The sequence below is a fragment of the Cyprinus carpio genome, chromosome A7 (assembly GCF_018340385.1).
Source record: "Cyprinus carpio isolate SPL01 chromosome A7, ASM1834038v1, whole genome shotgun sequence".
Classification (NCBI taxonomy): domain Eukaryota; kingdom Metazoa; phylum Chordata; class Actinopteri; order Cypriniformes; family Cyprinidae; genus Cyprinus; species Cyprinus carpio.
In genome coordinates, this window is record NC_056578.1 from 15,393,959 (window position 1) to 15,419,938 (window position 25,980).

The 25,980-nt window shown below is 36.2% G+C and overlaps 2 protein-coding genes across 3 annotated transcripts; both read left to right on the plus strand.

The window, feature by feature from the left end:
• The first annotated feature begins 909 nt into the window (after nucleotides 1–909).
• Nucleotides 910–12,200, plus strand: LOC109050061 (histidine N-acetyltransferase-like). 2 transcript variants are annotated; one of them, XM_019067736.2, is made up of 4 exons: nucleotides 910–1,080; nucleotides 8,559–8,782; nucleotides 10,062–10,286; nucleotides 10,389–12,200. In XM_019067736.2, exons 2-4 carry the CDS (start codon nucleotides 8,567–8,569, stop codon nucleotides 10,953–10,955), a joined length of 1,008 nt encoding a protein of 335 aa, XP_018923281.1. In that variant the 5' UTR covers nucleotides 910–1,080; nucleotides 8,559–8,566; the 3' UTR covers nucleotides 10,956–12,200. The 2 variants fall into 2 exon arrangements, with proteins under 2 accessions (XP_018923281.1, XP_018923283.1); XM_019067738.2 differs by lacking the exon at nucleotides 910–1,080 and adding an exon at nucleotides 7,756–8,228.
• A 9,292-nt stretch (nucleotides 12,201–21,492) lies between these two features.
• Nucleotides 21,493–25,589, plus strand: LOC109063424. The gene is made up of 5 exons (XM_042759890.1): nucleotides 21,493–22,592; nucleotides 23,720–24,085; nucleotides 24,164–24,296; nucleotides 24,463–24,511; nucleotides 25,109–25,589. The coding sequence occupies exons 1-5, from the start codon at nucleotides 22,541–22,543 to the stop codon at nucleotides 25,361–25,363; spliced, it is 855 nt and encodes a 284-aa protein (XP_042615824.1). The 5' UTR covers nucleotides 21,493–22,540; the 3' UTR covers nucleotides 25,364–25,589.
• The last annotated feature ends 391 nt before the right edge of the window (nucleotides 25,590–25,980 follow it).

Here is a 25,980-nt window from a genome sequence, read left to right on the forward strand (position 1 = left end):
TGAATGGATGTCAATGGAGGACAGGTTTCACTACTCTGAATAAACAGCTTTTTAGAGGAAACAGCTTATCATTTAATGAATCGACAGCGTATTGGCTAATCTTCAGCATGTTTTACACTTAACACTTTTGGATTGAACTATTTTTAGAGGTTACACCAAAATAAAAATAAAAAATGCAGTTTTATAAGAGAAGTCACTGACTTTTTGGAACAGGTGGGATTCAGCTTGAGTACATTTTCAACAATTTCAACTATTCCAGCAAAAGTTCAGCTAAATGTTTTAATTTTCCCTCTTACTTTAAACTAGTTTAATCAAAATAATAAATAAATAAATAAATAAAAATAAATAAATAGATATTTACAAGTGTACCACTTTAAATTAGCAAGTCTATTCTATTTCATTATCTTAAATACACATTTATACACACTGCAACTACATATAATAAGTATTTGTATACCTTGCAAGTATATTAATATGGTGCTATATGTATGCTGCTTTATGCCAGGCTTAAAATGCAACATTAATTTTTATACAATATTCAGTATGTATAATATGCTCTGTCTTTCTATCTGCCAAGGGGTCCTTGGGCTGGAAAAGGTCACCAATTTCGATACTTGTGCGAGCACCTGTGTACCATCTCTTTTGTATATGCAATAATGCAAAGCACATTTACTCAAATTCAGCTTTGTATGTAGAAGCTATTTAAGTTGCAAAAACCAAGGAAAGCAAAGTATGCACTGAGTCAACAGAACAGCACTCACAGAGTTTGGACACACTGGGAGAGAAATGGAGAGGGAGAGAGAGGTAGGCAGAGAGAGAGGAGAGAGAGATCGATCATGATTGGGTGATGGTTTAGGGGGTTGGCATACCTTTCTGCTCCCTACTGGGGGATGGGAATGGGGATGGGAATTCTGGGAGGGGCTTCACAGTGACCTCATACTTCATACACTGTAAATCTGAACCGGCATTATCTAAATATTCTGCTTTTAATCTAGCCGCAGTGCAGCCAAAGCCTTCATCTTTTCAGCATCTGTCAGTCTGACCCCTGTATCCTTCACAAATCCAACGCGCGACGCAGAGGTAAGTGAAATGGTCCACAGTGTCCGCTAGAAATGATTTTGCTCGTGTAGTCTATGTATGGCAAGGGCTCGACGCCTTCGAACAATCTTTGGATTTTCACGTCTTCGAATTATCATGACCATCACGCATTTGCTGTGTCCTTCTCACCCTTTTTCGCGTTTTTCACGGCCCAAATTAATACCTCTCAGAGACGACAAGGCAATGAATGAAATGCAAAGAATTTGCCAGAGACCCCCATTATAGGTTTTGTTATATGTTGGCATTCATGTCGAGTAGCCTATTTGCATTTGGTGTCTGTGCGTGCGACGTTTTTCAATTTATGCCGGATGCCGGTAGCGTAACATTTGTGGAATGAAACATTTAGTATATATAAATAATAGTAACAATGGATCTGTTTTGTAAATAGAGGATATGAAATTATTGCCTCCCTGCTTGACGTGTCGAAACGTTATGGACAATGCATCATTTTTTTTTTTATCTATGTTACAATATACTGGTGATTTATTTTAAACTCCAACGAAATATTATATGGATGTATATGCAGTATGTATAGCGCCCTTAGAGTAAGATTTCTTAGCAAGGCTTTGTGTTAGATTATTGCTTTAATTTTGTATTTCGAGTGAGTGGGGGCGGGGCGAATCAATAGGGGTCGTATTGCAGTGATGCTGAGAAAACGCTACAGCTTTGACTTTAAAGATGCTAAATGTTAAATATATCATTATATATCTGTTGTATTTATATTATATTTATAGAAATGTTAATGGTTGACTTTGTAGCCTACAATTCGTGGCGTACTTATTGCAATCTGATGTAGGCCGATGCGTGATTTTTGATTAACGGATGCAGTGTGCTTATGTCCTTCTGTGCCAGTTTTGTTCGTTCGTGTCGGTGTGAAGTCAAGTGCGACATGGAACCACCCTGCAACAACATTGCGATTAACAAGTTTATGCATTTTATGCTTACAGTCAGTTTTTGGTGCTTGTATCAGTGCCATTCATCTATAATTTCCTCTGATTTCTGGGAATACTAATAGTTAAGGTTAGGTTAAGATGTAGGTGTAGGGATATGGTCAAGACTACATTTTTGGTTTAAAATGATGTACCAGGGTCAACAAAATATGCTATCTAACGCCGCAAAATCAGGACTTGCATGAAGTCGCCACTCGCCAGGCCCATATCACTGTTATTTTCCACTGGCACGTGAATGCCAATGCTGACGCACCATACCACCAGTGTACATGACATAACGGCGAGAAGTAGAAGAGACATACAGCATGCCCTATTATTAATTTAATGGACATGGTGTGCAGACAAGCTGCTGCAGTGGTGCGAGGCATGTGCTAGTGTCATGCTTGGCCCATTTTGTGGTGGTACTTTTGGTTTTTGATGTTGCTCCACATACTGCGAGCACATTTTAAGTTCTTTGCATACACACACTTCCGTGCATTTCTAGTATGTGTAGAAGTGAAGTATGTAGTCCTGATGGTCTGAATTTGACTGAACACATTTTTATCTATCAAGAATAATGTTTCAAACATGCAAATTGTTTTTGTTCATCATAATGTTGTCAATAATGATTGATGAATACAGGGATGATTTACCCACAAATGAAAATTTAGTCATAACCTACTCGCCCTCATGCTGTTCCAAACCTGTCACGTAATATTGTTTTTTTCTATGGAACGCAATAGGAGATTTTTTTTTTTCATCCAATCATGGCTGACCGTGGGTGTCATGCTCCAAAAAAGGACAAAACCCTTCTATAAAAATAGTTCATATGCCTTGTGTCATGTGATAGCTTTGTGTGAGGTAACCCCTAACACTAACCTTGGCATGTTGCACCAGGTTGGAAGTCACAGATGCCAAAACGCAGTTGGTTTTAACATGTCTTGTAAAGTGCATGTAATGCACCAGATCAAATTTGCAGGATGGAAATCAAATCAAAGCAGTCAAATGGCTCTGAATATGGCTTATGAGTCATATGGGCTATTGTTTTTGGTTCTATGAACCAAATGAACTATGAACTGGCATTGTATTAAAATGGGCTAAGTGAAAATTCAGAATTACTCCTTTTGTCTTCCACAAAACAAAATAACAAACAGGCTTAGAACAACATGAGAGAATGAATAATGACAGTTTTCTTTTTGGGTGAACTATACTCCTGTATTCGTAGAATACACATATTCACACAGAGCTTGCTGTATGTGTTGACTCCACTTATGTTATTTTGCACATGGGACAGGACACAACTGGACACTGACCTAAAGTGTGTGTTCCATAATAAGACATTGACAGTTTAAAACAATGGCAATTTGATTTCATGCTGACATGAGGCACTAAAATGACACTGCATGAAAAAAGAGAGTATTTAAAACATTAAGAATAAACTTGTTTAATAGGATTGTGTCTCTAGTACATAATGCATAGGTTGATCCATATTTAACACTTGTGTATTGGTATTTCTAAATCTCTATATTAAACATCTTTCTAGCTGAATTGTATCAAAGGCATTTAAAATGTTAATATTATGAAATCAGCGTTTTTTATTTTCATAAAAGCTCTGAGCTCCCATATTCTGGTCTAATGAACTTGTAAATGCAATGTATTGTCCTCTAAAAATAGATTGAGACAGAGAGATAAAAGGGGAGAGGACGTAGAAAGAAACAGGAATTTAAAAGGCTAAAGAGATAGGATGATAAAATTAATTAACTGCTATTTTATATAATGCATGAGAACGGAGGATCCTGCATATTTTATCATAGTTTATCCAATCCAGTGTTGTTTTCTATGATTATATATATATATATATGTATATATATATATATATATATATATATATATATATATATATATATATATATATATATATATATATATATATATATATATATACAGTAACGACATTAAGTTTCATGCTCAGATGAATACATGATTTTCTTATTCAAAGCAAAGGGCAGGTAAACAGGATAATATGATTAGGATTTTATCTGTTCCGATTATGTGAATCTGCCACAATAAGCTTGTAGAGAGAACAGGGACAGAAATTTCCTTGTAGATTACACTTTTATTTACAACCTTTTGATCTTCTCAGAGTATGCCAACCTCCTTTTGAAGTTCATATTTTGAGTGAAATGTATGTGAATTTCCTTACTCTCCCCCAATTCATTTACACCAGTATACATATTACTTATGGTCATTTTTATACTGTGACTGACATATTATTTAATATACTTTTGAGATGCAAATGAGTGCAAGCTCAATCAGACTGAACCTGTTCTTTCCATAGAAGCCCAGTATTTAGCAGTACCAAATTTCTAGTCTGGTCAGACACTACACCATCAAATCATTGTCTCTGTTAAATGTTGTAGGGGCACATTAAGTTGTCTTTGCTTACAGCTGTGCAGTGTGCAATAATCTCACAATTTGAACAGAAAGTGAGAGCAAGGGTTAACTGGGTAATAATCACTTCTTGGTTGTGACGTAAGTGACAAACAGCCAAGTGACCCAATTTGTGCTCTGCATTTAACCCATCCAAAGTGTGCGCACACACACACACACACACACACACACACACACACACACACACACACACACACACACACACACACACACACACACACACACACACACACACACAACCGGAGCAGTGGGCAGCCAATGCTGCAGCGCCCGGGGAGCAGTGCCTTGCTCAAGGGTCTCACCTCAGTCAAGCACCACAGTAATGATATTGGAAAAGATCAAGAGCGCTGTACATTCACTCTCCCCACCTACAACTCCTATCTGCCCGAGATTCAAACTCGCAACCTTTGGATTACTCAAAAGCAAAGCAATCCTCAGTACATTTATTAAAAAGCTTATCCCCCAGGGTTAGTGTTTGACTACAGTGCACAGATCACTCTTTGCAATGACTGAACATAAAACCTTTTGACATTACCACACTAGATCTATAACCACAGAACAGGGGCATGGGAAGTGTCTCGTACAGTGGTGGCAGTGTTAGCAACACCAAAGTCATGGTTTCCAGGGAATGCATGAATTGATATAATGTCTGAATCAGTGGCTTGCACAGGGTGGGGTTCGAGCCCCTGCCCCTTTAATCTCAGATGCTAAAGTTGCCTTTTGGCCCGTGATTTCTTGACTTCACACTTTGTTACTTTGTTACTCCAAGTATCTTTAAAGCACCTTTTTGCCTTTGCCTATGTTATACGTTTTCACATTCATCCTCTCCTTCAATGTGATGTAATTGTAATAACTCTGCCTGAGGCAACATTAAGTGAAGTGAGTGAAGTGACATACAGCCAAGTATGGTGACCCATACTCAGAATTTGCGCTCTGCATTTAACCCATCCAAAGTGCACACACACAGCAGTGAACACACACACACACACACCGTGAACACACACACAAAGTCTATCCCATGGAGAAATGACAAGCCCTGTGATATAACAGTGATGAAGGACTTTTTGCATTTATATAACACATCTCATTTGAAGATGTCATACACAATATCTGCATGTTCACAAACGCTAATTAACACATTGGTGCTAACAACCAAAGAGAAGTTATAAAATATTTAAGTATATTTTCAGGCATCTTAAAAGAAACTAAATAAATAATAATAATAAAATATTATTTGGACCTCATTAAGAGACTGTTATCCAGTCTCACAGATTGCACTAACCTGATGGAATTTGCTAATTGGTGCTTTGATATTTCATTCTCTTATTTTGAGTGCTAAATTAATGTGGGGTTAATAAGGGTTACCCAGATATAGACAGGACATGAGTTAGGTTAGGGAAAGTGAAAGAAATTGATTCAGCCAATGGAAATATCAGACATTTGTTCAGTATAAGCAAACTATCCCATTACCAATTGAAGGACAAATGAAAGACAGTCACATGGAAATTTGGAAATCAAATATTGCATAGCAATTGGCAAATGAGCCATGAATGAATGGTTGTTTCACAGCCTCACAAAGTCCTACCCAATACATGTTTGCCAAACCCAAATAGGCATTCGGACATGGAGGGTTTTCCCATTACAGAAGTGCATCAATGGAAAAGTACCAGGGCTTTCTCAACCGGTAAGTGCCCAAGGGGGTGCAAACAATGTTTGCTCTGTGACTTGTTCGCAGGTTTACTCTCACTGCACAGATTTTTTTTAGCCTTTTATTTCCCCAACACTCACTAGCCATGTATGCGTGCCTGCACACATCTGCCTAACCATCCGCTTTACCTTCCCTTGGACGTCTCGCACCATTATTTCCCAAGTCCTTTCAAAAAATGTTTATTTTCCACTGGGAACCAGGGCAGTGCTGCTCAGTGAGAATTATAAAAAAGGATTAAGGGTTCTGGCAATAGGGGGTGGACATGTCTGTATGTGCGTTGGCTGTTGCATTTAGGCATGGTTACAAGTTGCCGCTATTGATGCCAACCGGCTGGCGTGTTGGCACAGTAAGATAAACACTGCGACATAGGTGCAAACCTTGCACTGTTCTGAGCTGATGACAACCCTCACATGATTTGTTTTAGGGATGCACGATATTAGATTTTTCCGATAACAAATAATTTTTTAACTTCGGTTAGTATTAAGCAAAACCTTATTTGTTAGAACTAATAAACATTATTAAAGTTCTTTTTTTAATGAAAGTATATTGAAAGCTTTGAAAATAACTTTAATAAAATCAATTTCTGCTGTTGTTTTCAGACAGTTGCCGTTGAAACCATAAAGGGAAGGTCTAATTCTGTTTCATGCATTCTGACTTATTTAAACTGTTAAAGAGTCGGATTCTCATGCTAAACATGGCCAAAGTTTCAAAAACGAGTTGGATGTATAACAGAGTATTTCTGTGCCAAGTACACCTCTTCAGGGTTTCGGAAAGTTTTTTTCAGAGCATGGCCCTGTATTCAGCATAAAGGGTGGAATTCCTTTTATGGTCAATTCTCCCGGAAGAGTGTGAGCAAACAGAGTGAGAGCAAGAGCGTGCCCATCAATGTGCTTCATTGTGGTTACAGAAGTCATTGGCAGTGCTGCACAGTACTTACTCGAGAAGGATTTGTCATTTTATTTTAAGACCACAAAAAATCAACAGTCACCAAAGAAGTGTGTTTTTGGTTATGAGTGAAAGATAACCTTGTTCAGCTTCCCAAAGAACCCAGCGTTAAGGGAACAGTGGATGCACTTTGTTTCTCTGGGGCAGCAAAGAAGTTGTATGTTTGTTTGTTCTTGGCATTTCGGTGACGAATGTTTTATAAACAAATTAAATTAAATTTAAGTCAATAAAGTTTTTGTTACTGTTTTACTTATGTCGATGTCACAGCTTGAGGACAATCTCTACGCAAAAGCTTCACGTACTCTTGACTCTATAGCTCCACCCACGGCACGCCTCCAGGAGCTTGACTGTTTTCGGAGAGAAGCGTGAAGCTGTATCTGTCTTTTATAAATCTGATACAACTAAAGACTCTTTGGAGATATGAAGGATGCAATACTACTCCATAGGTACTCCATTGGCAGAAACTGTGTGTATGTCCCCTTTAACATATTATTTGTAGATTTAACATTAATAGATGGTCTAAAGCAAAAGAGCTGTAAAAATTCAAAAAATATTTTATAGCTCTTTGTATTCAATCCTTTTGGAAAAAAAAATATATATATATATATATATTACATATTAATGACTAAATCTGTATATATTAAAATTATTCAAGTGTCATGACTTTTTTTTATTAATGTAAGCTAGAGCTTCTGACCTAAAAATCAAAACAGACTTGTGATTTTATGACATCAGTTATTGCTTGCTTTATTCAGAAACACAAATGTCTTAATGCCATTTGTCTATTTAACTTTTCATTTTATTACAAGTAGGCCTACAGTGCTACCATACATGAATAAAAGGCCTTACAAGACGAGCATTAGGACCCAGGGGAGGCTGTTGCTGCTCCTGCTGTTCCTGGTGCTGCTGCTGCTGCTGCTGCACGTGCTAGTGACTATTGACTCTATCACACACCAGAGGCGTCATTCTGTACAAACTTTCTTAAATTAAATTCTGCGATCCAAAACAGTGAATGTAATCACCATTCATACAAAAGTTTGCTTCAAGATTGACCACACTGCTGATGGGATCTTATCGCTAGCACACCCTGAGCACATGTGAGTTAATTATGCATCTAATATTCATAATTTTTTTTTTTTAATCGGACAATGCGATGTTTACATTTTAAGCCTTTATCGGCCGATTCCGATAATGTTCCGATAATATCGTGCATCCCTAATTTGTTTTGTAAGGTTCTATACTGATATCCTTGAAAAGTAAAAAAAAAAAAAAAAAAACAAAGAAAGAAAGAAAGAAAAGGGAAATAACATCTACAAAGGGTGCATAAGTTGAAGGTAAAATGTCACATGGAAGCTCTTTTTTGGGTCACAGATCATAGAAGTTGAAATCTCATTGTAAATCTCTTTCCATGATTGACTGTGCTGCAGCTCTAAGGATGAAGATTGAAAACAGCCTGCCTTGCTCTCAGCTCCCTGAGGCCCCTCCTCAGACCGGGCTGCATTTTACAGTGGCAACGGAGGAGGACTTTGATGACATCATGGCCATGAGCAAGGATATCTATGGCGGCCTGGACTATCTGCCCTCCCGCTATCAAGCCTGGCTGCAAGAGAGCAACCGCATTGTCATTTTGGCTCGCAAGCAAGGCAAAGTGGTAAGAAAGTGGATATTAGGAGCTTGTTGCAGTGCATGTTTCATCCTCATTGCTTTAAAGGGGTGGTTCAGTGTTTTTTTTCTAGGCTTGATTGTGTTTATGGGGTGCAGTATAACGTGTTAATGCTTTGTTTTTTAAAAAATGCATTATTTTTCACATAATTACCTTTATTCCACACTGCTCTGTCCCTGAGAAACGGTCTGATAATTTTCTTATTTTATGAAGTCCCTCCCATAGAAATAGTTGATGGGCTCTGATTGGTTAGCTAGCCCAGTGTGTTGTGATTAGCTAAACCGCCACTAGCGGGCGTCTAAACGTTCTGCCCCTCACCTCAGTGGCATGTGCTCCGGTTGTATTGTAAACAACGGCGTCGTTAATATCGCTTATCAGTTTAAGCAGTTCATGTGACTATATTTTGGACAAAACATGTAAAGAACATGCAGGATATTTGAACAATACCCTGGCCACATCATGCAAAAGAGCAAAGACATCACAGTGTCTTAGGAACACTCTGTACATAAACCAATTCACACCTCTTTCAAATAGATTAAAATTGTTAAAAATGGCTTTGCACTGATGTTAAACTAGGACTTTAAAGTAAGAATAATAATAATAATACCTATAAATAAAAATATAACGTTTTCATAATCAGATTTTTAAAAATTTATGACAGTAATTTTTAAATTGATATAAAAAAGACATACATTACCTTTGTACTAATACAATTGTACTGTAAAAAAAAGGAATATTCATATTTATATTCACAACTAATATTTGTGTCTTAATTTCTTTACTTTTCAAGGGTGAACCATCAAGCTATTATTTTGGCAGAAAACTGCTGAGAGACTTTTAAGTTTCTGTGTTTAGGTTGATCATTACAAAACTATCAAAATGCTGAAAAGTTCTGTCCACAACCATATTGGAAATTCTGCAAATGTGAAAAAGTGAACCTGGTGCACATTTTTATCAAATGCACGTAGTAAGTGACTTAAACTTGAAAAAATCAAGACACTGAAAATACCAGACCGTGCATTGGCGTAAATGAACACAATTCCACACTTCACTCTGAAACACAGAGCAACAGACTTGGTTAATTTAATTAAATCACACTTTTTTTGTGATGTGCTAAATGCACTAAGCCATATCCCGATTTCAATATTATTTTGATTAATTGTGCAGCCCAAAATGAAACTGACAGAAATGACAAAAGAGCACTATGAAACTCTCTCTCTCCTCTATCGTAGAAATAACTCACTTTTTATGCAACTACATTTTCCAGATTGCACTGGAGTCAGTGTGTGTTATTGATGATGGCGAGACCATGCTGGTGGAAGGGCTTCGTGTTGCCCCCCAGGAGAGGGGGAAAGGTGTGGCAGGGGTACTTCTTCGGTTTTGCTCTCAATTGGTTAAGTCCAAGTACCCCGACGTTAAAGTCAGCAGGCTGACAAGAGATGACCAGCTGGGGCCAAAAGACTTCCAGAAGTACCGGCTCATCACCAAACAGGTAAGAACCATTTACTATAAAGTGTTAACATTTGGTTCGGATCTTGAACTAAAACAGCTAAAGCCACATTGTCTTCATTCTGCCACCTAATTAAAATATGAAGGAATCCTCCTGGTGCGCTTCCGTGCTGAAGACCTAAAATTATGCCTTGCTGATCTTGGGCCTAATATCACTGTAGCGGGGGAGGGTCTGACCGCCACAAACATCCCGATCCGTTTGGAGCCAGCAGAGGTGCATCAGCTCTTCCTAAGCGATGTTCTAATGAAGGGTGTCCTTCCCAATGCCACCATCGTTCAAGATTGGCAGCCCTTCAAGCCTCTGCCTAGCAACATGTCCATCTTGCTGAAGAAGGATATTGATTGGATGGTTGATGATGCCAGGTGCCCAACCATGGCCAGCTTGTGCACTTTCCCATTCCATGTGCCAATTGGTGATGACTGGTACTACCTCAACATCGACATGTTTGGTAAAGACCTGACTCTGGCCATACAACAGCTGTTGTGTCACCTGAGGTGCCACACTGGCACTCTGAAGGGTTACGTCATGTGTCAGGTGTTCCTAGAGCCTGCGCTGTGGAAGCCTATGGCTGATTTCTTTAGGGAAACCCTTAAAGTGGAGCTGGTGAAGGAGTACACAGAGCAGTGTGTCGTGGAGTCTGATGTCGTTTAGTCGAGGAGCATCAGAAACACCTTCCCTTATAATTAGACACCAAACCAACATAAACGTAAGGAACTTTAATATCTCCGTCTAATATGGCAACTAAAAAAAATAGTATATATCTGCTATCTAATATATCTACTATAAAGGGACGAAAAAAACTTCAGTTCTATTCCGCTTAATGAAAATGCTCTCATAGGATTTAATTTATTTTAACAACAATTAAATAATTAATTAAAAAAGTGAACAAACTAGAATAAAAGTAGTAGACGCTTGTTTAGGTTACTTCATTTATTTCCATATTCAGTACTGTAAACGGTGGCGCTGAATGGACAGGGACTGGAAAAGAGGGAAGCAGTTTCAGATCATATAAAATAGGGACCCAAATTGTTCCATGCCCTTTCATTTCTGTCAGCATCACTGACAGTGTAAGCATATTTACTCATGCTGAGTTGTAAAGAAAACTGCACAAACTTTAGGGCACTTTATGATAAAAAAGGGGGTCACACTTTATTGTCTGTTGCTTTTTCAGAATGTGGCACTGTAGCTGCTAGGGTATTTAGAGGAAAAACAAAAAAAAAAATCTAAATTTCTAGGACTTTATAAAAGGCTGCCCATATGGATACCGAAATGGTCTTTAAAGGCAACTTTAATTAAGCTGAAAATACTAAAAATTTCCACATGGAAAATTTTTTATTTCAGACTTTCTAATATGCTCCTTGAAAAATTAGTAATACTTCCTCTAAAGGTACTTTGCAGTGCTTTAAATGCGGGATCAAATTATAAATGTCTGGCTTAGAACTTGCTTATACATTTATGGCCCTTTTCCACTGCATGGTACGCATGGTATGGCTCAGTACGGTTCACATTTGGGGGGTTTTCCACTGGGTACGGTACATGGTACCTGGTACTTTTTTTAGTACCACTTCGGTTGAGGTTCCAAGTGAACCGTACCATTACCAAAACGTGACGTGTAAACTCTGCTGATCACGGATTGGCCAGAGAGAATCGTCACTACCTGCATCACTGAACTTGCGACACAAACTGTTAGATTTTAATCGGCACAGCCAACCAACGATCGAACGCAACTGTTTTGAACGTGCGCACCTTTTTTAACAACCAAAAAGTTTCGTTGTCTGTTGCGGAAGTACAGACGTTTTTTTCTCGTTGATAGAAGAGGAGTGGATCCAACGAGAGCTTGATGGAGCGACGCGGAATGAAAACGTTTTTTTTTTAGGAGTCATGGCAGTAGAGGCATAGACTGTATAAAAACATAGACTTAGTGTCCGTGACGTCACCCGTAGATTCCTGAAGAGCGTTTTTGAAGCGCAAAGTGGGGCGGAGGCGGACGTCGCCATCTTGGCAGCACGTCACCGTGTGTCACTCCAGGATAATCGAAAATAGGCAAAAAGGTGGGAGCTGGTTGCTGAAGCCACGCCCACCTAGCTCGACGGCAGTGTCAGCAGCGGCAATCCACATGTCACTCAAGTGGCCACGCCCTTAATTATGCAAAATTTTTATGGCTTTATATAATTTAAACGGATGAGTTATAAAAAAATTCACCCCCCTCACAGTTGTCATGAAGGGCAAAATTAGCTATATAGACCAAAATAATTTTTTGAACCAGGCTGTAAACGTTTTTTTTCTGCTGTAAAGTTGGGCATTTTAACATGGGGAGTCTATGGGATTGACTCCCTTTTGCAGCCAGCCTCTAGTGGCCAGTTGACGAATTACAGTTTAAGTCACTTCCTTGTTGGCTTCACGAGAGAGAGCGGGAGGTGGCCGCTTGAGTAGAGGCGGCGCAACTAAAACGACATTTGAATAATCCCGCCCACTCTAAAGTGATACTAAACTACAGTGGAAACGCAAACCGTACCATACTGAACTGTGCCGAGCCGAGTCGAGTCGTACCACGCAGTGGAAAAGCGCCATTAGGTTACAGTCTCAAGTTTTTGCTTTAAGTACTTGAACCTGTTTGTTAAAATTACGTTCTATCAGTATTTGTACCTAACTGTAGAAGTGCAATTGTAATAATACACTGGAATATTGCTAGAAGTACATACAGTTAGATATGATTAATAACCAACAATGAAACAGACACGTATAATTGTTTTTAATTATATAAATTGACTGTATGACAGGATCACATGTAAATACAAAAGGAAATATAATTAGGAATAAATACATTATATATATATATATATATATATATATATATATATATATATATATATATATATATATATATATATATATAAGTAAATGTTGTTATAGTTAATTAAAAATAATTGTTTATAATTTAATTGAGACATCACTATGTAGTAATCATAGACATTTCTGAAGAAGCATGATCTTAAGGAAATTCCTCCAAATCCAGTGCTCCAATAAAAGAAGAAGAAGAAAAAAAAAATCTTCAGCTGACTTAGTGTGATTCACCCATGGAACCAGGAAAACGAATCAGGACAATTGGAAACCTTAGCAAAACAAGTGACAACTGCTCATCTCTATGAAGAGTTTTTGAATTTTTTGAACTGACATTTTGAAGTTAAAAGACAGACACAATCTGCCAGTGGAAAAGAATGGAGGAAATCAACATAATTCAGAAGATACTGGACACATCATCTCCTTCTGTTGGCCTGAAGTGAAGAAAGTAATGTGAAATATAACCAAGATGGATAAAGAAGAACAGAAAAGGCCTTTAGACATATTTATAACAATATTTAATTCCTTTGCCCCAAACCCAGATTTCATGTTGCTTTTTCCCTGAAGAACTGTGTCAGAATGAGAAAGAGACACAGTCCACACAAGCAAATGCATCCATCATTCTTTGTTTCTTAAATGTTACATTTCTGTTACTAATTAAAATATAATGAATTATATAATGAAATATAACTTATAGTTTAAGAACTCACAGAGTCCACTCACAATTTCTCATACAGATTTGAATCTAAATCTGTATCCACTAAACTAAAACCAAGAATTGTATTCGTTTTACTAATAATGTGTCTGGTTTGACTTCATTTGGTGGACTTATTTTGTGCCCTTGTATGAACTCTCATCATCCACTGATGAAAAGGAGACCTCCTCTCCTCCTTCATTTGGACAGCTGCATGTGGGACTTGTAATGCGGTCAGTATTTATAAATGGTCTTTTTTTTAAATTCTGAAAGTCAAGGCATTTTACAGATTATTAACTCTAATTCTAATGACAGTTTATCTCATTTGTATACAGTAGGTGTACATATATACATTTATATGTTTGTTTGGAAGGGGGATGCTTTGAAAAGGGATTCTTTGTTCAAATTCTTTCATGGCTGAAATCTCAAAATCCTTCATGTCTGCCATGTGCTTTCAGAGGAAATCAGTTTACTTATAGATAGTTGTATTAATGTTTCAGTTTCTCATGATAATTAAATTTTCTCAAATTAAAACAGTGTCTGTTGGCCTTCAAAAAAACTACAAATGATGTTAGAGTCAAGTGTCCCTGATATGCTATTATTAATTTGTCTTTTTCTCCTCTCTATAGCACTCGTCAAAATGAGACATGATGGATTAGAGATCCAAAATGTGTATGGTCTGTGTTTCTGTTGTACATAGCGCAGTGCATTTAGATTTAAGTCTTATTCACTCACTAGCCTCTATATTTAGCGGTTACATTTGGTATTCAAGTAATCGTTTAAGAATATTTCTCTTTTATTTATTGTTTCTGTATTTCAGCTCCACCTTTTAGCACTTTGGATGTCTAATGGCCTTTCTGAGTATAAGTGAATTGTGCAGGAGGTTGTAACTATATATTTTACACAGGTCCTAGTGCCAGGGCCACGAGACTATAAAAGATTAGAGGCATGTGACCACCTAATGGTGAAGAGATGTAAAGGATATGTAACCCCTTGTTTCGCTGAACTTTAAACCCATTTCTTTCAATTATGAAGTGGCTTTTCACTTTCTTTTTCTGGAATGGAAAAATAAGACCGTTGCTGAGGGAGATGAGAGATGAAGCCGGGGCTATGCTAGGAATAGGTGGCGAGGAGAGGACGTGATCCAGATCAAGTTACGGCTCTAAAAATGAGTAAACATTCATTTTGTATTGTAAAGATGACAACAGTTCGACTTGGAATTAGTTAGAGCACTGTATATGTGACAAAAAAAGGGAAATCGTCTTTAGTAAGAGAGGCCTTGTATTCGTAATTAGCGGCAACCCACTGTTTAGGAGGACAACACAGATAGACCAACCTAGACCAGGATATCTGCATTTCCTATGCTCTGGTTTATCAGACTCAGCACTAAAGTAATACCTTGAGTGCTAAGTCACATGAAAACAAATATATACTCAGACACTTGTTATCCTGTGTGACTTTGGGCAAGTTAAAGTTTCAGGGCTCTGAGTAAGTGAAACTGGATCTCGAGAGTGTCATCTTGCATAGAACAAGGGTTCGCCCCAGACTCCCTTTACCTTCCACCTGATCCCCGTCAGTTTGACACATGGAAAGAGTGAGCAGGAGAGGTTAAAATAAGAAGGCTGGGTTCCAGCCTTGTCATATAAATGCACTGTCCTTTGCCACGCTGCTCAGTACCTATTCCTGATTTTTATGTTGTTTATTTCACGATGGCATCTTTTGTTTTTCATTTTCATGACTGCTTTGTAATGTTTATGAAGGGCTTTATGTGTATTAGAATCAGCTGTGTATTGTATGTTTTGTGAACGAGGGGAAAACCACCAGGGAGGTTTTTTTTTTATTTATTCCAAGTCACTATTTCAACGTTAAAAACTTAACTGAAAGCCTTATCCAGGTGATATCAGTTGAATTGCTGATTTGCACTATCAGAGCTTCAACTCTGCTTCTCCCTTTGTTGTTTTCCATAGAAAAAAACATATACTGTGTCTATACACAGATGCCTCTGAAATGGCTAAATCACACGGGTATTTTCACCTGTGGTGCACTAAGCTATTTTGTTACATTTAATCTACAAATCTAATGCAGTATTTGGAGGTAAAATGGAACTAGATCCTAATGCAAATTGTATTTTATCTCATGCCATGTCAGAATCATCCAAATCCGATTGGATTAACCATTCATCTAGCTGTTCTGATGTGCTGCACTTTATACTGTAGATATGTAGATATTCCAAAGCACAGTGGGGATCTTCATAAAACATCAATATGGGTTGCTGTAACAGTCATGGTCATTCAGTGGATCGTGCTATATATATATATATAAATATTGTAATCAGAATAGGAGCATGGGCCTATCTGTGTAATGTTTTTAAATTCAAGGATATTTTAAGTGGTGTGCTCTTGTTTTTATAGATGTAATAAAGATCCTGCTTAATGACCATTGTCTGAAAAACCCACGCTGTACCTGTCTGAAACCGCTGATGGACATATTTACCACTATCAGCAAAGCAGGGACCATGTTTTCTACAGACCTCAAGAAGGTGGTGGTTTGAATGTCCATGTCATCCATTCTCTTGATGCAGCAGTGGCTGTTGAGTTTGTTTTCACTCAAGTCTTCCCATTAGCCCTAGATACAAACTGGGTGTCATGTTTTGTGTGTTTGTGCAGAATATATATATAAAAAAAAACCTATGATGGGAAACTATTGCTTAGAAATGAGATAAAAAAAAAAAGAACTCATAGCCAACTGTCAATCAAGAGGGTGAATACAGTTTCAATGCTATAAAGGCATTTTGATTATGATAAACTGTTTTCCTTTTTTTTTTAAAGATTTTTTTTTTTTAATTACCCAATATGACTGCTTATTCTCAAGCAGTGATGTGACAACTAATGGAAAATATTTAAATATTTTGTTACCTTTGTCTGTTCATTTTTTTTTCAAAGATTGTGAGAGATGCAGAACTATTTTAAATACAGTAATTTTTAAAAAACCTTATAATTCATGAGAGGTTTTTGAAATGTGCATGTTGTGTGAGTGGGTGGGGAAGGGCTTTACAATGAGCATGCATTTAGATTTACACTGAGCACAAAGACCCTGTACTAATATATTAACATTTAAAACCTGTCAAATTGGAACTCAGGATAATTGACAAATTAATGTTATAAACGAAGTCTAGACAGGGTATTTGAAAATAGTAGGAGTAAACTTTTTTTTCTCTTCTTTTTTAGCCATGATATACATTTTTTAGAGACTATAGGCTATACTTTGTTAATTGTATAAAGGGATTAAAAAGTCTGATCACTGATCATTTGATTTCCTCTTTTTGCTTGCGGTATGTTGTTGGAATTGTGTGCATCTCTATATACCTATTTCTTTGTATATTTAAAAAAATAACTCGGCTTGAATATTTTAATATACAATATATATTTAGAAATGTTTCGAAAACTAGAAACTGTCACTTGTTAAAATCAACATTACAGCAGTGGTCATTATGTGTAGACAGTAGTTTAACTAAAAAATGTAACGTGCTATTATCTATGCTAGTATTGCTATTTTGTGTTTTTTTTTTATTTTTTTTTAATACTTTTTTCTTTCTTCCTTTTTTTGTAGTTTTTCTTTTTCTTTTTTTTATATTGAGTACATTGTTAAATTGAATACAAATCCTGGCTGGTACACTCATTTTCAGAAATTATTTGCAAATTCATTTAATTCCCTATTCTTTGAATTTAATTCATTCTATTTAAATTTAAATTTGCCTTTACTAAATGTTAGATGTACCAATGAATGTTAGTATAGGAGATGGTTGGATGATCCAGAATGATCACCCAGGATGATCCAGAATCAGTTTAAAGTGTGACTAGGCATATGGTATGAAGTAACCTCATCTTATTTAAGTAATGGATATGCCACTGGCCATGACGTCTATGTGCTCTGTTACATATTTGTTTTTTTCTGTAACATTAAACAATATGTAAAAACATGATGTAAAACTGATGTAAAAACATCGAGATAACATCTAAAGTCAGAGCTTTGTCTCTGCTGTCAAGTGTGACGAATAATTCTATTTATAGTTTCCCAAAGATCACACTGAATGCAGTAGAAATCCAGATGAATCCCATGGAAACACAACTGTCATGTGTACATTCTGCCATTTAAAAAAAGCCCAAAACCATAATATGTGATGGAGTCACTGCAGTCTTTTTGAGTTTCTTGGTTAATTTCAACCTTTTGTTGTGTTTTTTGTATTACTTTACCTTGTGCATAATCATTTAACATTTTTAACATTTTAACTAGTGTTAACTATGTTGTTTGTCATTATCACTGTAACACCGTAAGCATAATGAGCTTTATAATTAATGGCAACAGATGTAATGCAGTAATTCTTTTGCAAGAATGAAAATATTGCAGATAACAAATGGCATTATATGAAGACCTGTGACTAATATTTTGTTGATCAAATGAATTTGTAAAAGGACTGGTGAGGTTAAAGCCACTTACTGTAGTTGCAATGCAGTATCAGGATGAACAAAATGTATCTAAATAGCATAGTTTAGATGTTATTCGCTAAGTGATGTTTTGAATTGATGTATTAGAATAATTGTTTTATTTTCCAAATTGTTAATCAAAACTTAGTGTTAGAGATATTTGTGTGTGTTTACCTAACTGTATATTGTACTGTTTAGCAATAAACAAACAAACAAAAAAAAAAAAAAAAGAGAAAAAAAACGAAAACAACCTTTAAACAATCAAGGCATATAATGAATTCAAAAGCGTTAAAAAAAAGGAAGTGAATGTTTTTGTCAATGTTAATTTGTAGTTATTCTAAAAAAAAGTGAAAGCCATACATTAGGGTTTTTTTCTTTATATGCATCACAATGTGTATTATCAGAAAGCTCAGCAGATGCTTTCAGAGTGACCTACACATTACACAAATCACGTTACAGCCAAATACCAGGACAAGCAGCTGACAATACACAATGCTTGCCACGCAGTCGCCAAGAAGAAACTCCTTTTAACTCCTTTTTAAATCTTTGATTAGCTATTATTTTATTGATACACTCAAAAATCAACCTTTGCAACATATAACCCCTGTGCTGCATGGTGACAGTATATTAAAATACTACAATTATCCATTTCCACTGTTATCCATTAAACGTTTGCACCATTATATTATGGAGAACACATGCACTGCCAACACATAATGTAATAACATTTTGGCTTAGTAAGCAAAAAAGATATAGCGCTATAGCATAAAATAACTGAACCAAACTCACTGCTATGAAAGTCAAGCAAGGATAAATAGGCATATATCAGGCAATGACAAATGGAGAACGTGAGAAGCTTCTTTGCTGAACTATGCTGACATGAGAAGCAGCTTTCACTGCAGCCTCACATTACTGACCTCTAGTTTTCTTCTGCTGTACAAGAACAATAGTGACTTATAATGACATTATGAGCATTTCTAAATAAACATAGGCAATTGGGAACGTCTCAAATATTTGGTAAAAATGGTGGCAGCCTACTTTAGACAGAAAATGAGAGATGGACAGCTGCTAAAGATAGGTCCGAAGAATTAAACCCATGCCACCTGTTCTTGGATTACAATGAATATTTCAGAAATCCATTGCACTCTAATTCAGATAAGTAAATCAGAGGTGAGATTAAATAAATCGAGAACTCTGACATCACGACTCAATTAATTCCTGGTGTTTTGGGGCTTACATGGTTGCTTTTGGTGGAGTGACATTTATGAAGTGATGATTTAATCACCTTTATTAATGTTTGCAATTTTATGATGAAGAGAAAAGAGAACATATATTTGATCTGCTTTATAAATTGTGCCACATAAAAAATAATAATAATAATAAAATCATGGTCAGGAAGTCTCAGTGTGCTGCGAAAAAGAAACATCTACCCTTTCTGTTTTTATGGTTGTAATTTTATTATAACTTTTCCTGGTGTTCAAATCAAAGTATAGTCATAATATTGGACCTTCATAACACCAAATGTGGTGGGATTACACAGTTTCCAAAATTATAGATTGGTACTGCGTGTACTAACTTAAAAAAAAAAAAAAAATGAATACAGTTCTTGACAATGTCCTTTTGTGAGTTATATAATGGCAATGGCCTAGACAACATCAGAGTGGAATTTACCCAAAGTCTATTTCTTGCAATGCAGAGCTATAGAGGGGGATGGGAAGCACGGTGTATTGCAGTGTGGAAGAGGGCTGCAGTTAAAAAGGAGACGGCAGAAGTCTTACAGTGCAGTCCAATGCAGTGCTTTTTAATTTCACATTATGCTGACAGTGGTTAGAAAGTCTGTCGAAACCCATCATTTAAAGCAGAAGTATTGTACCTACATCTGTGTGGGAGTAAATGGTCAGTTATGCACTGCATAATATATATATTTACAGCAACATATCTGCAATAAATAGTGTTAGTTAGCATATGATCACATGCCACACATAGTGCTTAAACCTCTGTATGTACACCTGTCCATCTGACAGATGGGAACGGGGGAGGGGTGAAGAAAGAAAGAGATGGTAGGAGAGAAAATGGGTCAGAGGAAGAAGCAGAGGATACAGAAAAAGGACGCACATGTCAAATAAAAATAGAAAGGAAAATAATCAAGCAGACTGGATTTAAGAACAAAGCACAAAGCCACTGGGGGACCTCGACTATGTTCATTCTAGATGTTATTTTAAGCCCATACACTACAAGACAACACAATCAGATGAATCTCAATCACATAGCTATGAATCTTAAAAGCATTGTGAATATACATGGAAACAATATCAGAGTGCCCAAAACATCTTTCTGAATGTGTCTGTGTAAATGAATGTCCCCAGGTCTTCCTTTAAATCTTTCTATGGTATAGACAGTCGGGTTCCAAAGCTGTTTCCCCCCAAAAGCTTTGAATAGTCTTTAAGAGGAACAGATGTTAATGGCTCATAAATAACTCAAATGGATTTATTGAGGGTCAGAACAGGGCAGAGGCTTGTGTGTAAAAGACTATGTGTGTCTCTGTGTAAGAAAGCAGAAGAGAGAGAGAGAGAAAGCGAGCAACAGAGCACATGGTGTGGACTGAGTGTAAATTAGGACCAAGGCCATTTATAGGAGAAAAGGGAAGGTGGCTGTATAGCAAAAGGACAGAGTGACCTACACATTCACTAAATGATCTGCTAGGAAGATTGCTTTTCTTGCTGGAAATTGCGCATGGTCTAAACATTGTCTTATGAGCTCCATTTACATATTGGAAACTTTGAAATAAACTGGGGAAATACATGTATGTGTATAGTTGATCCTAAATTACTGATTTCTTTTGAGTAAGCAAGCAAACAAGACTCACAGATAATGTGTGAATGGCTCCTAAGAAGCAATCCGGTCTTAATCTGAAAAAAAAAAAAAAAAAAAAGATTTCTTTAACAGATACATGCAACATTTTACAGTGTAATAGTATTGCTACAAAATAAAATTGTTCTACAAATCATAACGTCTAATCCAATCATTTCCATGTACCTGCTTTTTCTCATTTCCTTTAAACTTTTTCTTTTACAGCAAGGTGTCTTATTGAAAGGTCTCTTATTTTCACCTACACTGTAATAACCCCCCCCCCCCCCCCCCCCCCCCCCCACACACACACACACACTTTTTTACTCTTTGTCTTCCCAGTCAAATACTGGATCAAATACTGGATTCAGTGTCAAAAACTAAGGTACATAAGCACAAATAATCGAGGCCTAATCAATCATTTTCAAAAAGAAATACAAAACCTGTGCTAAGTAAAATATAACAATTAAGTTGACAAAAAAAAGACAAGATTTAGTGATAATATAGCATAATGAGAGATTTACAAACAATTTTTAAAAGGCCAGTTAATTTTGACCATGGAACATCAAAGTAGCTAAAGGATTTTCAGCAAAGCACAAGAGTAAATGAAAATACTAAATGATATTAAATATTAAAAGGAACCTCTTTATGGTTTGGTGTTAATGTAAGGGTACTGTCAGTCTTACAAATGGGGGCTGTGGGGATCGTAAGATAAAATATGGTTGGCAAGCACTGCTCTAGAATGTCGACAGCCCTAGCTTGAAGTTTATGTGTGTGCGTGTCTGGTCGTCTCAGCTGTCGCCTTGTAGTAAAATTCTTTAACCTCCTGGCTCAGCAATATATCACTTACAGTTGAAGTAAGGCATCATTACATTATGAATTAAAGCTCCTCTCAGAATAAAAGGCGATGCATTTTCCATTAACCTATTTGCTGGATGTTTCCACTGATTTGGCCAGCCCTTGCAGTTTCCATTAAATTATTCCATTTCCTCAAGGCATAAAAAGTTACTATAGTTTTTGCATATTCATTTTTAAATATCAAATATACACTGCTAGACTTACTAGTTAAACTTATAAATACTGTTAAACTTGAGGTGACAGCCGTTTCTGGGTAAAAAAAGACATGCTTGGTGGAAACTCCCACATGTTCAAGCATCATTTCCGTCTTTGAGATATCAAAGTTCTGACTGAGTTGGCAATAAAAGTAAAAAAAAAAAAGACAAAGAGGAAAGAGTCTCATTCAGATTAGCTGATGGTAAGACTGATAGGCAGAGAGGTCTAGTGTGAACTCAGTACAATAACACAAAAAAGACAAAAACAGACAGGAAACAAGCGGAAGAGAAAGCCTATGTTGGTTTAGCTCGACAATCATGAGCAGCAACTTTCTTTGCGCTCTTCTCGTCCTTGCCTTCCTGGGATCAGGTAAGTGCACATTGTGTGAAATAACTAAAAAAAAAATGTATATTTGTGCATTTAAAAAAGGCGCACCAACAACCAAAAAGTCTGTGGTTATTAGTTCGAGCAGACAATGCTACATTTTGTTATGCATTTGGAAAAGCCATGGAATGACAAAAATGATTCTATGGTAAATGAAGACATGTATCATGTATCAAAAGTGTTTTCAAAAAGTGATAGCAAGCAAATGCTCACAAAAGCATAAACCAACGCCTTCACATGCACTGCTGACGGCTGTCTGACTAACTGCACTTTCACTAATAACATCTTACATAAAGAAAATGATCGATCACTTGATTATGATATTACTTAGTATAATACCTTTTTATTAATGGGTTGCTGTGATTCACTTTTAGAATTTACTTTTAAAATTCACATTGATTCATTTATTTCTGATCTGACAATTGATTTCGCACTGATATTTTTTTTCAAAGATTAACAAATTTAAATACACTGTACAAAACATCTTAAAATTTTCTAAGTTGTAAACAAAACGTGTACATTATTAGAGTATATTTTACAAGAAAATACTATTTCAGTTTTTTGAAATCAGCTCCAATGCAATTACTTACTGTTTCTTTGTAATTTTACTGTTTTTTTGTTTTGTGAAAATTTTCTTCATTTTTTTTAAAACTGTAGAGCAAGTTTAATTTTTTATTTATTTTTTTGCTTCAAAACACAGCTTGTACTGAATTGTAGTTTCAACATGCGTCATTAGCTGCTCTCTCTAAAGCATCTTTGAGGGCAGTAAATAGCAGCAACCTCTGAGACTAAATATAAAACAAAAGGTTCCATAATGACTTCAGATGTTTGAAGGCGGCAATACCTCTTTTCAGTAAATAACAAGTTTATATTCATAAAGATTTACTGGTAATATATATATATATATATATATATATATATATATATATATATCTATATATATATATATATATATATATATATATATATATATATATATATTTTTTTTTTTTTTTTTCTGTAACAACACAACAAACTTTCTACTAAGCATTCGTAATTCAATAATTTTAGGATTATGTCTCAGTGATCCTCGTAAAATCTCTGTGAATCTTTTCATTTGTGTTCTTTAACAGGCAAATCAAATAGTGGTGTATCTATCAGACACGGTCGATATGGAGATGGCCAGGACATTACCTGTGTCCTCTCAGGGGATGAAAATATGACTCAAATCAATTGGGAGATGCTAAGAGGCCCGCATCGCACCAAGTTGGGCACGTATCACCCACGTTTTGGAATTTACATAATGCAAGAATATAAGCCTAAAGTGAAGATCCAGAACAAACAGACTCCTTATCCATCATCATCCCTTCTCATTAAAGTAGCATCAAATGAGAGCGTGCAAATCTGTTGTGCGTTCATAACATTTCCTTCGGGTAAACTTGAGCAGTGCATTGATATCAGTAAAAAAGATGTCAGTATCAACACATCTATGATAAAAGGTAAAACTTACACATGTAGTCCTATACATACCTTGCCGTTCCTTTGGGACTCTTGATTTTTTTGTGATTTTTTGTTTTAGTTTACATATGAGGAACCAGAACCACGGCTGGGATTATTTGGACATTTGGGTGCAATGATCATTGGAACTATTCTTTCCCTTTTTATCCTGACCATCCTATTCTACTTATGCAGAAAAACCAGCTGTAGAAGGTAGAGGTCACATCTTACATATATTTACACAAAACAATAAAAGACTAATATTTCTATACTTACATATTTAAGACCAAAAACAAAGCAAAAACCTGTATGTTAAACACTTTAAAACCTATTTACAAAACAATCTAAGAGAAAACTCATGGGAAATTTGACCTTGCAGGAGGAAGTCCTTTGAAATACGAACACACCTGACAGACTTACCGGCTGAGGTAAGACTTTACAGCTATACAGAATAAATTTAAATAAATGATACATTTTGAAAAATCTAATGAATGAATTAAATGAGTTAATGTTTCTGTCATTAAGATGAGTTAGATTAATAATGAACTATTCTTCTAAATAACAATTCTGGCATGCAAATTTGAAGGGCTCATTCCACACCATTCTATAATTATAAATGCTAAATGTGACTATTTACAAAAAGCATCAACATCAGTTACAGCTGAAATGGAAACTGCAGTGTGAGAAGTGCGGTATAGTGAATTTTTAACTGTGCCATTTCCTTTCGATCTCAAATGCACTTTAATATAGCAAGTGACTGCATTTAAGGTATCAGTTTCCTGTTATTTTCTAAAGAATGTGTGTGGTTGTGGTTAAAGTTTGAGAGCTGCCAATTCTCATGACCCTTGTTCGTGGCAACATTATAAAATAGACAGTATATATTGTTTTAACATATTGTAATAACAATAATAAAACCATTGTTAAATATATTACATATATTTTTATTGTTTGTTTAATTACAGTTTTTATTGCATATTTTAATATCAATAATAAAATCATCCTAAAATGTAAATCCTTCATTTTAGACATTTGCTGAAGAATCAGTTGATGTACCAGCTTCTCAAAATTCTCCAAATGGCTTTGACCGCTCAAAACTTTATGCCAAGATCAAAAAAGACCTTTTATACGGCCGGCTGTGGAAGTCTTACCAAGGCCAACCCAAATCATGGACACAAGGTATCATGACTGATCAAGGACATGTTTATCACTTGTTAGGACATAGTCCCTTACCGCAGAGAAATGTGGAGAGCAGCCCTTTGAGGCCAGATACAACAGAATGATTACATTTTAATAGTTTATCGTTTCCAGTCTTTCCAGTGCGATTGAGAGGAATCTCGTCATTTTTGTGTAATGTAAAATAGCTTAAAGCAGATTGCAATACATTATGTAAAGAAAAGAATGAATTACTAATATTAAAAGAAATTTATATTTCAGTCGTTTTCAGGTTGAGATAAATTTTTGTAACACTGAATAAACTTACATGCAAGTATCAAGTCTTTGTCATGAGTCTTTCAAGGCCAAATCTCAAATAATAACCAAAAACACACACATACTATCCCACAAGTTAGTTTTATGAAATTTGTCAATTCATTTAGATTTATCTTTAAACTTTAACCACAACCACACACTTATTTGCCCATTGGTCTCTGACCATCATGGCCTCCTAACAATCCCCATATCTGCTGATCGGCTTCATCACTCTGTCTCCTCTCCACCAATAAGCTGGTGTGTGGTGGGCGTTCTGGCGCACTGTGCTGCCGTCGCATCTTCCAGGTGGATGCTGCACACTGGTGGTGGATGAGGAGACCCCCAACACACACACACACACACACACACACACACAATGTAAAGCGCTTTGAGTGCCTAGAAAAGCGCTATATGAATGTAATTAATTATT

Excerpts from the sequence above, each read along its gene's own strand:
- LOC109050061 (XM_019067736.2), top strand. The coding sequence starts at position 8,567 with ATGAAGATTGAAAACAGCCTGCCTTGCTCTCAGCTCCCTGAGGCCCCT. Across the intron at positions 8,783-10,061 it reads CTCGCAAGCAAGGCAAAGTG|ATTGCACTGGAGTCAGTGTG; the intron begins GTAAGAAAGTGG and ends TACATTTTCCAG. Across the intron at positions 10,287-10,388 it reads ACCGGCTCATCACCAAACAG|GGAATCCTCCTGGTGCGCTT; the intron begins GTAAGAACCATT and ends TTAAAATATGAA.
- LOC109063424 (XM_042759890.1), top strand. The coding sequence starts at position 22,541 with ATGAGCAGCAACTTTCTTTGCGCTCTTCTCGTCCTTGCCTTCCTGGGA. Across the intron at positions 22,593-23,719 it reads CCTTGCCTTCCTGGGATCAG|GCAAATCAAATAGTGGTGTA; the intron begins GTAAGTGCACAT and ends GTTCTTTAACAG. Across the intron at positions 24,086-24,163 it reads CAACACATCTATGATAAAAG|AGTTTACATATGAGGAACCA; the intron begins GTAAAACTTACA and ends ATTTTTTGTTTT.